Genomic DNA, 10079 nt, shown 5'->3' with positions numbered 1-10079 from the left:
AGAAAATAAAAAGTTCATTTGTGATTTCAAATATTCTTTTCTTACATTTTTTATAGATTCTATGGATGGATTTGAAGATAAATAATTCTGAAGCTGTTCTGCAGCTGTTCCATCAATAAATGTCAAAAATCTTGAACATGATTTAAGATATCTAAGACAGAAAAAATTATTTTTATTTATAGCTGAAACAAAATATAATGAGTGTAGATAATCACATTTCAAGATATGTGAAAATTATAGAAGATTTAAGAGATGAGGTAAGTGTTAAATATATTTATGAGGATTAGTAATATATTAACAGCTTGAAAACATAAAAACAAAACAAGTTTAACTATTAATATAAAAATTACACTAACTCATATTCTTACAGATAACAAGACTGAAAGAAAAACTTCAGACATATGATGATAAGTTAAATCAAGGAGAAATTCAAGCAGTTTCTACATCAGAAATGGATAAATGGAAAGAAAAAATTGAAAATATATTTAACAAACGTATTAAACTCAGGAAAAGTATTTTAGAATACATTGCTTTATTACATCAATTACAGGTGATGCAAATGTGAAATTTGTGTGATTTACATTTATTTTTACTACTGTATTTAGTGTTAAAAAATGAAAATTTGAATTATAATTTTTATTTTTTAGGCTAAAATGCATTGGAAAATGATTGGAATGGAAAGACTAGCATTGTTATCTTTTGATGATAATAATTTGAATAGGGTGAATTTATTTTTTATATCATAAAAATGTTAAAAAAACTTTTACAAGTTATTAACTTATACATATTAATTAATAATATTTTAAATTAATTTTAATTGCTTTAAAATTAAGAATGCAATTGTTATTTATCCTAATTAAAAATGATTATAATTTCAGAGTTGCACAAAGATTGATACTTCACTGCGATCCTTGCAGAATAAACAAAATCATATTAGAACTAAAAAATTAGAATTAGATCATGAATGGGAAGTAAATACTAAAGCTCTTGATGATCTGGAAAAAGAAGTGATGAAGATATCTAATAATAAAGAAATGTTTCAGGTAAAAATTTTAATCAATAGCAACAATTGAATATGAATTAGTGTTGATAAATAATAATAATTTCAGAAAGTCTCTGATTATATAAAACATTATCATCATCAATTGAGGAATGAAGAACTTACTCAACAAGAAAAACATTCTAAGGAGCTTATTTTGCTTCAAGAAAGTGAATCTACAAAATGCCACAGGTCTGAAACTTTTTTTTTTTATAAAATCAGCCATGTTTTAAGAGTTTCTCAAAGTTTTGACATCAATGTATATTTTTCTTAAATTTTTATAAGTATTGAATGCCCACTTGGCAAAAATAAACTTTACAAACTATCTAGATGTAGTGTTTATCACAATTTGAGTAAGAGATTCATACAAAATGTATATATTTTTCAATAAATTATACAGGGTTTCCAAAATGAATGTTACTATTTTATACTATCTGAGTTTCCTCTCCCATCTACATTCAAACATATTGACACCTCTAGGAAGAGCTTTAAACATAAATGGCAACTCTGCAACAGAGAAGGCATCCTGTGTTCTAAAGTTCACAAAATTGAAATTGTTTGTTGTGCAATGTGAGTAATCTCTATGAGCTGTAGAATTGTGTCTGCTGTGAGAGGAGTGACAACTGACTTTCTATGCTATAGCAAGCATAAGAAGAATTTGACTTGGTTGGATGTGTATGTGTGATATGAGATGGACACACTGAGAAAGTGTAATGGAAAAATATGAAACTTGGACAGTTTTCCATTGTTTTAATATATGTTACAATGATCTTGAATAATAATTAACAAAATTACAATAATTTATAATGATGCATTCTTTTTGGAAGACCCTGTATATTTAAAGTAATTTAATTCTGTTATCTTTTCTGAATAATGATTTTTATGCATCTGTTGTACATAGCTGAAAATGTTGCATACCTCCTTTAGAAAACACTAATCTAAGATAAAGGTTGAAACTGCTGTAAGGAATGATAAATAAACCCATAAATCAGGATGTTTCTCATTCCTTCATCCATACTAACTGATCTATTATAGGTCAAACTTGCTGAAAACAGGCATAATTGTGCCAGCAATACAATCTTAATGTGCCAGTTCTTCACATTTATTAATTTATAAAAAATACATAATAAATTGAGATTTCAATAATATTGCAAAATATTTTTAGGTTATTAAACAAACTTCTAAATCTTCTTCATCACGAACATTTGCTATTGAATAGTCATGGTTTTGCAACATCTGAGTTACAAGTTGAGTATGATACTGTAATACGAGCTGTAAGTATTTGATTTTCATTTTTGACTGAAGAAAATTAATTTTATGAAACAAAATACATTGTTGTTTTTAGACCACGGGAATCAAAGGAGTTGCTTGGGCAGATCAAGATGATGATAGTGATGAATTCAAATTAGAAAATATAATAGATATAATCAATCCATCAGAAAATGCATTAAAACCATTATCTCTTCCAAAAGAAATGAATATGAATTTTACTTATGTCAACAAATATTCATCAGGTAGTATGAATTTTATTTAATAAAAGTTTGAAAGATTATCTGAAAATCTATTCTTATTTGTTTATTACAGCATTGAAAAGACTTCGAGAGGATGATGAATCTGAAACAAGATCTGAAAGGCATGCCAAGCGTTCACTAAATCAAACATTTAATGCAGAAATTGTTTCTGAATTGGCTTCTGCACTTCCCTCAACTCCTTTGTCAAAAGTAAATGAAACTTTTACAGCAATCTCACCTTATGCAACATGCAGTCAGAATCAAACATTTAATGCATCACCTGCAATGTATCTAAATTGTACTTTTACACCTCAGAATGTTCAAAATTTAAGTTTTTCTGCTAAAATTTCACCATGTACGTCTTGTCAAAGTAAGTAAAACTATAACTTAAATTAAATTTTAAAATAGATTCTTTTAAAAAGTAATAAACACAATTAATATTTGGTTTTTTTCTAATGTATAGAGATACTGGAATAAAATCAAAATGAGGTAATAATTAATCTAAAATGTACAAACTTCTCTGTTTTAAAAAGAACAAAGTCATTTGTGATAATATTTTGAAAATTTAAATATTTGATGTGCTAAAAATTATTGGCCAGGTGAGCATGTATTAGTCTATTACTGTGGGGATCTGGTTCAAGTAAAGCCTAAACTTCAAAATTTATCATGAACAGTATGAGTTGATGTTTCTTACCACATATCCATATTCTCTGAAAGCATTCTAATATCTTATTTCTTTTTTTTTCTGTTCTATGGGCACTAAGAGAGGCTTTTTGACAAGCCCATTATGGAGCAGGGCCCACAATGGGACAACTGTATGATGAGAGAATAGGACCAAAATATTCAGATGGCCCTCTGAAAATTTATGGGGTTTTGAATCATATGTCACCAGAGCAATAGGTTGTCGCCTTACTGATTGGCCATCCAGCCACCGGGATCATATTGATATAACTGCTTGTAACTGAATGCAAAATACTTGTGCATTTATGGATGTGTTTTTAATGAGACAGAACGAATCATGATTACTAAATAAAACCAAGTCTAAGTACAAAAACAGAAAGCACATTTTAAAATACACAAACTTACAGATAACCTGTAAAAAGTGATAAACTATATATTTGAATCTACATAACATACCATCAGTTGCAAGTTTTTAGCATGTGCAAACTATTTACATCAACATAACCAAATAATAAACAATTAAAAATTATTACACATCAGTTACTATACAAATACAGGTATACCTCGCCTTACGTCGGTAATTGGTTCCAGGAAAACGACTTAAGTCAAATTTACTTGTCTCCGAATCTACTTGTCACTAGGCTAAACCATAAATTACTATTCCCAGTTCTGTATTTTATTTATTAATGCATTTTTAATAATATATGGTTAATAAGAATCTATTTTAAGCTTACAAACAAATAAATTTTAGTTTTTAATAGAGTACAGAAAAAAGTAATCTAAATTTACGAATGCATGTACTGTACTGTAAATACAGTACATACTTGTAAATGTATATATTTTAATATGATTTTATGTGCTTTAAACGCTTTTCTAGTGATATTACGACTTCAATATTTGTGGCGGACGGACGTAAAGTCGAATAAAATGACTTAAACTTGATTTTTATTTTTTCGTTTACTTTTTTTACAAACGACGTATAATCGGGAACGATGTAACTCGAAACGACGTAAGTCGAGGTATACCTGTATACTACACATAGTCATAGGAAAACACATGTGCATAATTTACTTTCACTGGGCCATAATTGTAAACAAAATAATCCATTGCACTAATACCGAACAACTAGTGTCTATCTACATAAAAAGACTATTAAGACTTGTAGAAGTTTGAGTTCTCAGAATAAGAAAAAGTGTAATGAAATGTTAATGAATCAGTGCAATTTACTAAGAGTTACATTCAGGAAGAACATACAGATGAGAATTCATGCAATGTAAGAATACATTAAAATTAGATTTGTTGTTAAAAGCCTAATTACTAATTGTGCCCACAGTATATGTTACATATACTAAAGTTCATTTTAAAACTTAAAGAAATTGATATTGATAACCTTAAATTTTCTATAAATTGTTTAGAAGTAGATGAATTATTAATATAATATAAATTAATGGTTTGAATTTTTGTTTCATTCAAGTTAATATCATTTATTATGAGTTTCTTTGGATTAATGCTTGAATTTCATCACATGTAAATTGTTTCTATGTCAATTGCCTCTCATCCTCTTATTACACTGGACTCAATGAGCAGGTTTTTGTATTTGCAAAGAATCAAAATCAAATAAGATTCTAAGAATTGTCACTTTTGAGATGAATAAAGCATTAATTGATAAGCCAAAGGAAATGATTAGTTTCATGTATGAAATAATTCATATACAGTGGGTGATTGGTTAATGAACAAATCCGATAACGAACACTTTCGCGAAACATTTTTATGTTCGGTCAACAAACACCTCATAGAACAAACACAATAAGAAGCAATGTAAAATAATGAATACCATTTGATCTTCCCTTGTCTTCAGGCAGCAATTTGAAACTTTTTGGAGCGTGTGAGACATTGACGCTCAACCCAGTATATACTGATTGGATAGTATTCCTCCGAACTTTGAAACTTTCCCTTGTAATTCCAGAATTTTATTTTTCTGACAGAAACAATTCTTTTATAGTATTCGTGAGAGTGTCGGGCAGGCACTCCTTAAATTTTGTGTCGGTTTTTATTTTTCAAAAGGTGAGAGTATAATAGCAAAGGTAGAGGTGGGAAGATGATGTCTGATGTTGCTAGGCAGTATGGCTTGAACAGGTCTACAGTAGGCCGCAGTTCAATCTTATCTAAGATTGAACTGCGGCCTACTGATTGATCTAAGAAAGATACTGTTTAATCAAGAAGACTCAAGCAGCTAAAGGAGTAACAAAAATCACATCTGAGAAATAAAGAACATTAAAGAGCTCATAATGAAACCTGAAACTGATCTGACGACAGAAGAATGCCAAGAACTCTTGTGAGATATGTTTTCTTCTGAAGAAGAGGATTAATGCAGACATCTGTTATTGAAGTAGTGGGAGGATGTCAGAACAACGATCTTAGAATTGCATCCAAAGCAGATTGAAGGATAATAGGCTTGGGGATCTCTACAGTTACATGCTATTAATTACTTCTGAAAAATTCTGAAGAGAGAAAAGCAATCGATATTAGACAGATTCTTTAACCCACAAACAGAAAAAACATGACTAATAAAAATGCAATACTGTGTATATATGTATTTTTATTATTATTTATAAATAAACATAGTAAGAAAGTTTATAATTTTTTATCTTTGGGGGAGTCTCCAGAATGGATTGATCAAATTCCCATAAAAACCTATGGTAAATTGATAATCAGTTAACGAACAATTCAGATAGCAAAGTCTTGGAACGGATTCTGTTCTTTAACCGATCACCCACTGTATTTATTAAATAAATGATATTGGCATAGTTCTAATGCCTGATAGGAATGCCAATATTTGTATTTACATGTAGTCTGTAGCTTACATTTTCTTTTTTTAATGTTTTAATATATATGATGCCTTTATTACAGCATTTTATACAAATAGGTAGCAATACAGTGGAACCCTGGTTAACAACCAAATTGGTTACCAACTTTTATTTTACAAAAATTTTGTCTCGGATAATGGACGAAATTGGATAACAAATGTAATGGTTTTTTTGTGTCAAATTTTACAAGGGCAAGGTGAAAAGTTCTTGGTCTAGCCCATAGATGGCACTGCTACAAATGACATTAATGTTTTTTTTATGGTGGCAAACTTGTTGCAAAAGTAAATACCAAATATGAATTTGATCAGACAAATAGTTTGTTTTATACAGCTGTTTAAAGTAAGTGTTTTGTGTGCTTTTAACAAAATGAATAAACTTGAATACTGTTTTGTTATAAAATTCTTTGTTTTGGATGGTTTATTGCCAACAGAAATTCATCCAAAGTTGGTAAAAGTGTATAACTAGTCTGCACTTTCATTATCAACAGTAAAAAAAATGGGCAGCTAAGTTTAATCGTACATCGATTGAAGATGATCCACGTGAAGGATGGCCAAAAACTACAACTATTGAAGAAAATATCAAGAAGATACACAATATGGTTCTAGATGACCGATTAGCTAATCGATAGCTAAGGCTGTAGGAATCTCAGAAGAAAGGGTATGGTACATTTTACACGAGAACTCAGTATGAGAAAGCATTGTGCAAGATGGGGGTGCATTTAAATGCTGATCACAAACAAATGAGGAATCGACTTTCTCAGCAATATTTGTGCCATTTTAAGAAGGATGCAACTGATTTTCTGCACAGATTTGTTACGATGGATGAAACATAGTTCACCACTTTACACCTGAGTCAAAACAACAGTCCAAGCAGTGGGTAGAACCTGGTGGCTCTACCGAAGAAAGCAAAGAGAATTGTATCAGCTGGAAAGGTTATGGCTAGTGTTTTTTGGGATTCCAAAGGGATTCTTTTAATTGACTACCTGTCAAAGGGTCAAACAATTAATGTGGAATACTACGCACATCATGGCCAACTAGAAAAAAGATTATAGAGAAAAGGCCTGAATAGGTAAATGTTTCTTCAATCCGAACAAATTTTCGGTAGACTTTCTCACAGCTCTACAGGTTATAAAACTCCTTTATTGTTTTTTTAGAGCTGTGAGAAAGTCTACCGAAAATTTGTTCGGATTGAAGAGACATTTACCTATTTAACATATAATACAGCTACCATTAGAAAATTCAAAAAGAAAAATCCTCTTTCACCTTCTCATATAGGCACTTTGGCAATGGGAAAATTGAGGAATCTGAAGTATGAATTGTTGGAACATCTCCCTATTTGCCAGATTTGGCTCCCTCTGACTTTCATCTATTCCAATCTTAAGAAATTTTTGGCTGGAAAATGTTTTGAGTCAAGTGAAAAGATGATAGCAGCAGTAAATGGATGTTTTGAAGATCTTCCAGAATTGCACTTCAGGAACAGAATCCATTTATTGGAGAAATGTTGGACAAAGTGTGTTTAACTAAAGGGAAAAATTTGAACTACATTGAGAAATAAATGCATTTTTAAAATAAAACACTCATTTTTTCACTACTAGGCCGAGAACTTTTCACTTTGCCCTCATAGTTGCTGATAGGCATGCGTGAGTTAAGCATTGCTTTTCCGAGTGTTTGTGCTAAACTTTTTTCAGTTTTGTGATTTATATATTTAATCAATATGGCATCCAAGAAAGAGAAAAGTGATAGTTGCAATAGAAAATGACAATGTGCTATTACATTTGAGAAAAATTTTGATTAAAAGAGTAAGACAATCAACTTTAGATCAGTTTTTTGTTCCTTACCAAAAGAGACCTCGACTCAAAGAATCTCCCGATGAAGTGCTACCTATTATTTTTTGGAGGGGGCTTATATCTGCCACCAACTTCAACAAACGAAGCGTCTTTTGCATTTAAGCAATTATTGTTCACTTATCCTTATATATTTCTATCTTCTCCATAACTAATGCAATTGTCGGAGAATAGTTAATACAGTCCATTCTCCGACGATTGCATTAGGTATGGAGATGATAGAAATATATAAGGATAAGTGAACAATAATTGCAAAAAACGCAAATGCTCTCCCAACGGCCTGGAAATACATAATAGAAAAAGAAATGGGAGTTAAAAACCCGTAAAAAGATATGGCAGTTATGCTTTAACTAGTTTAATGTATTTTCGATATAGTATTTCATTTTTACATTTGTTTGGTTATATAATGTATTAGTAATTTGTTGTTTATTTAATATTTAACCGTTCAATGTAATAATTTTTAAAAATTTTTGAAAACTTTAAATTTCACGAGTATTCGAAAAATTTATGTTTGTGGAACAATAAATTCCCAAGGATGGCCTATAAGAATAGGCTGAAAGCATTTGAATATTAAATTGCAGTAAGCTCGGCATGTGTTCTGGTGTTTAATTTAGTTGTAAGTAAACCGCTGAGGAAGTGGGGATACAACCTACTTTAGTTCTTTCCGTAAATGTGTTTATTTTAATTTTACCTGCTGAGATAGTTATTTTCATTGAAATTACTTAGATTTTTGTCGACTATCATTTCCATAACTGCATGTGAAGGCTTTATGTCTGTAATTTTATATCAATAAAATTAATTCTTTAATCCTCAGATTAAAAACATGTAATCTGTTATGGAGAAGTAAAATATTCTATATTTGTAAACAATATAATATATATATCCTGATTCAGTTTCAAAACCCATATTTACATACTTCTGGCATGCTATATATTGTAGAAAATTAATGAAACATTGAATTAGGGTATGACTTATAAAAAAAACTTTTTACCTTAGAACCAGAACAAAGACAAGTGCTGGAAGATTTGCAAAATACACCAGACAGAATTCCCAGATTTCCTAGTGCACAGAAATCTAAAGGAAATGTTAGGGTTTTATCTAATTCTTTACATAAACAACAAAACAGAAATATTTCCATGAAGTCAAACTCTAACAAACAAGTATCAACAGGATTTCCAATTTTGGATAAAGTTTATCAAAACAATTTGAAAGGTATTATTTCTAAAAAATTTTATAGTATGAGTTTAAAAAAAAAAAAAAAATTATAACCTTAAAAATTCTTATTTAGTCGATTTAGGTATGTTAAGAAAATCTCACTTTGCAAATTCGAGAACAGAGAGACATCGGAAGTCAGCTACCGAAAACTGTAGCAAGCTTTCTCAAAATAAAAGAACACCGCTTAATTCTAGGCTGAAGTTACAAAGGATAAATTCAGCTCAGAAGAAAGCTTTGAAAAAGGTAAATTTTTAGATAATTTGTATAGAAAAATTGCTAAAAGGTAGCTTTCAACATTGCTTTACTTTTCAGAATCCTGTTTGGAAGTAGTGAAAAACCTTATAGAATATTAATACTCTTTATAAATTATGTGAAGTTTTTGATGTATAATGTGGCGTTTTAAAAATTTATATATATATGTAATTATCTTTATGCCATGGTGCCCATGCCCTGGTTTGGCTTTCCATGATCTCAACGTGTTTATACATGTAGAAATATTTTGATACAGAATGATTGTATGCATTTTTTTGTAAACTTTAGTGTATCTTAGATAATTGTATAAAGGTTTATACAAATAAAATAATTGTAATCATTCAGGCATGAAAAAATCGAAAATTTTAACAATACATTTTAAAAATCTTTTAAAATAATTATTCTGTGAATAATACGTATGCAAGATATTGTATATATTCACTTTTTAATTATTATATTTTGTAACTCTTTAATTATGATAATAAATTATTGCAATTTCATCTGTTTTAATTTGTTGTTATTACCATTACATATGGAGCTAGATAATTTTCTGTGCTCGTTTATGTTAATTGTATACATTAGTTACAATATACAAGATGTCCCATCCCCTGAGTAGAGTATGCTTGATGCCATATTTCTTAAGAACTTCGAAAAGTAAACCTCTAAGCACT

General features: G+C 29.7%; 1 protein-coding gene across 2 annotated transcripts in view; it reads left to right on the top strand.

Annotated features, from left to right (window-relative positions):
- LOC111621011 (kinesin-like protein KIF18A) overlaps positions 1 to 9775 on the top strand; it is a 25998-nt gene extending 16223 nt beyond the window's left edge. For both annotated transcript variants that reach the window (XM_023363049.1, XM_023363048.1), the window contains exons 9-19: positions 183 to 257; positions 371 to 550; positions 648 to 722; positions 879 to 1043; positions 1110 to 1231; positions 2205 to 2313; positions 2385 to 2553; positions 2624 to 2920; positions 8938 to 9153; positions 9230 to 9399; positions 9469 to 9775. In XM_023363049.1, the coding sequence (XP_023218817.1) occupies positions 183 to 257; positions 371 to 550; positions 648 to 722; positions 879 to 1043; positions 1110 to 1231; positions 2205 to 2313; positions 2385 to 2553; positions 2624 to 2920; positions 8938 to 9153; positions 9230 to 9399; positions 9469 to 9486 (1596 nt within the window). In that variant the 3' untranslated portion in view covers positions 9487 to 9775. The remainder of the gene's footprint in view (positions 1 to 182; positions 258 to 370; positions 551 to 647; positions 723 to 878; positions 1044 to 1109; positions 1232 to 2204; positions 2314 to 2384; positions 2554 to 2623; positions 2921 to 8937; positions 9154 to 9229; positions 9400 to 9468) is intronic.
- The last annotated feature ends 304 nt before the right edge of the window (positions 9776 to 10079 follow it).

The sequence above is a fragment of the Centruroides sculpturatus genome, unplaced genomic scaffold (assembly GCF_000671375.1).
Source record: "Centruroides sculpturatus isolate CEXI.00-Female unplaced genomic scaffold, Cexi_2.0 scaffold245, whole genome shotgun sequence".
Classification (NCBI taxonomy): Eukaryota; Metazoa; Arthropoda; class Arachnida; order Scorpiones; family Buthidae; genus Centruroides; species Centruroides sculpturatus.
Note: the sequence above shows the minus strand (reverse complement) of the source record. Positions and strands in the feature narration are given on the sequence as shown.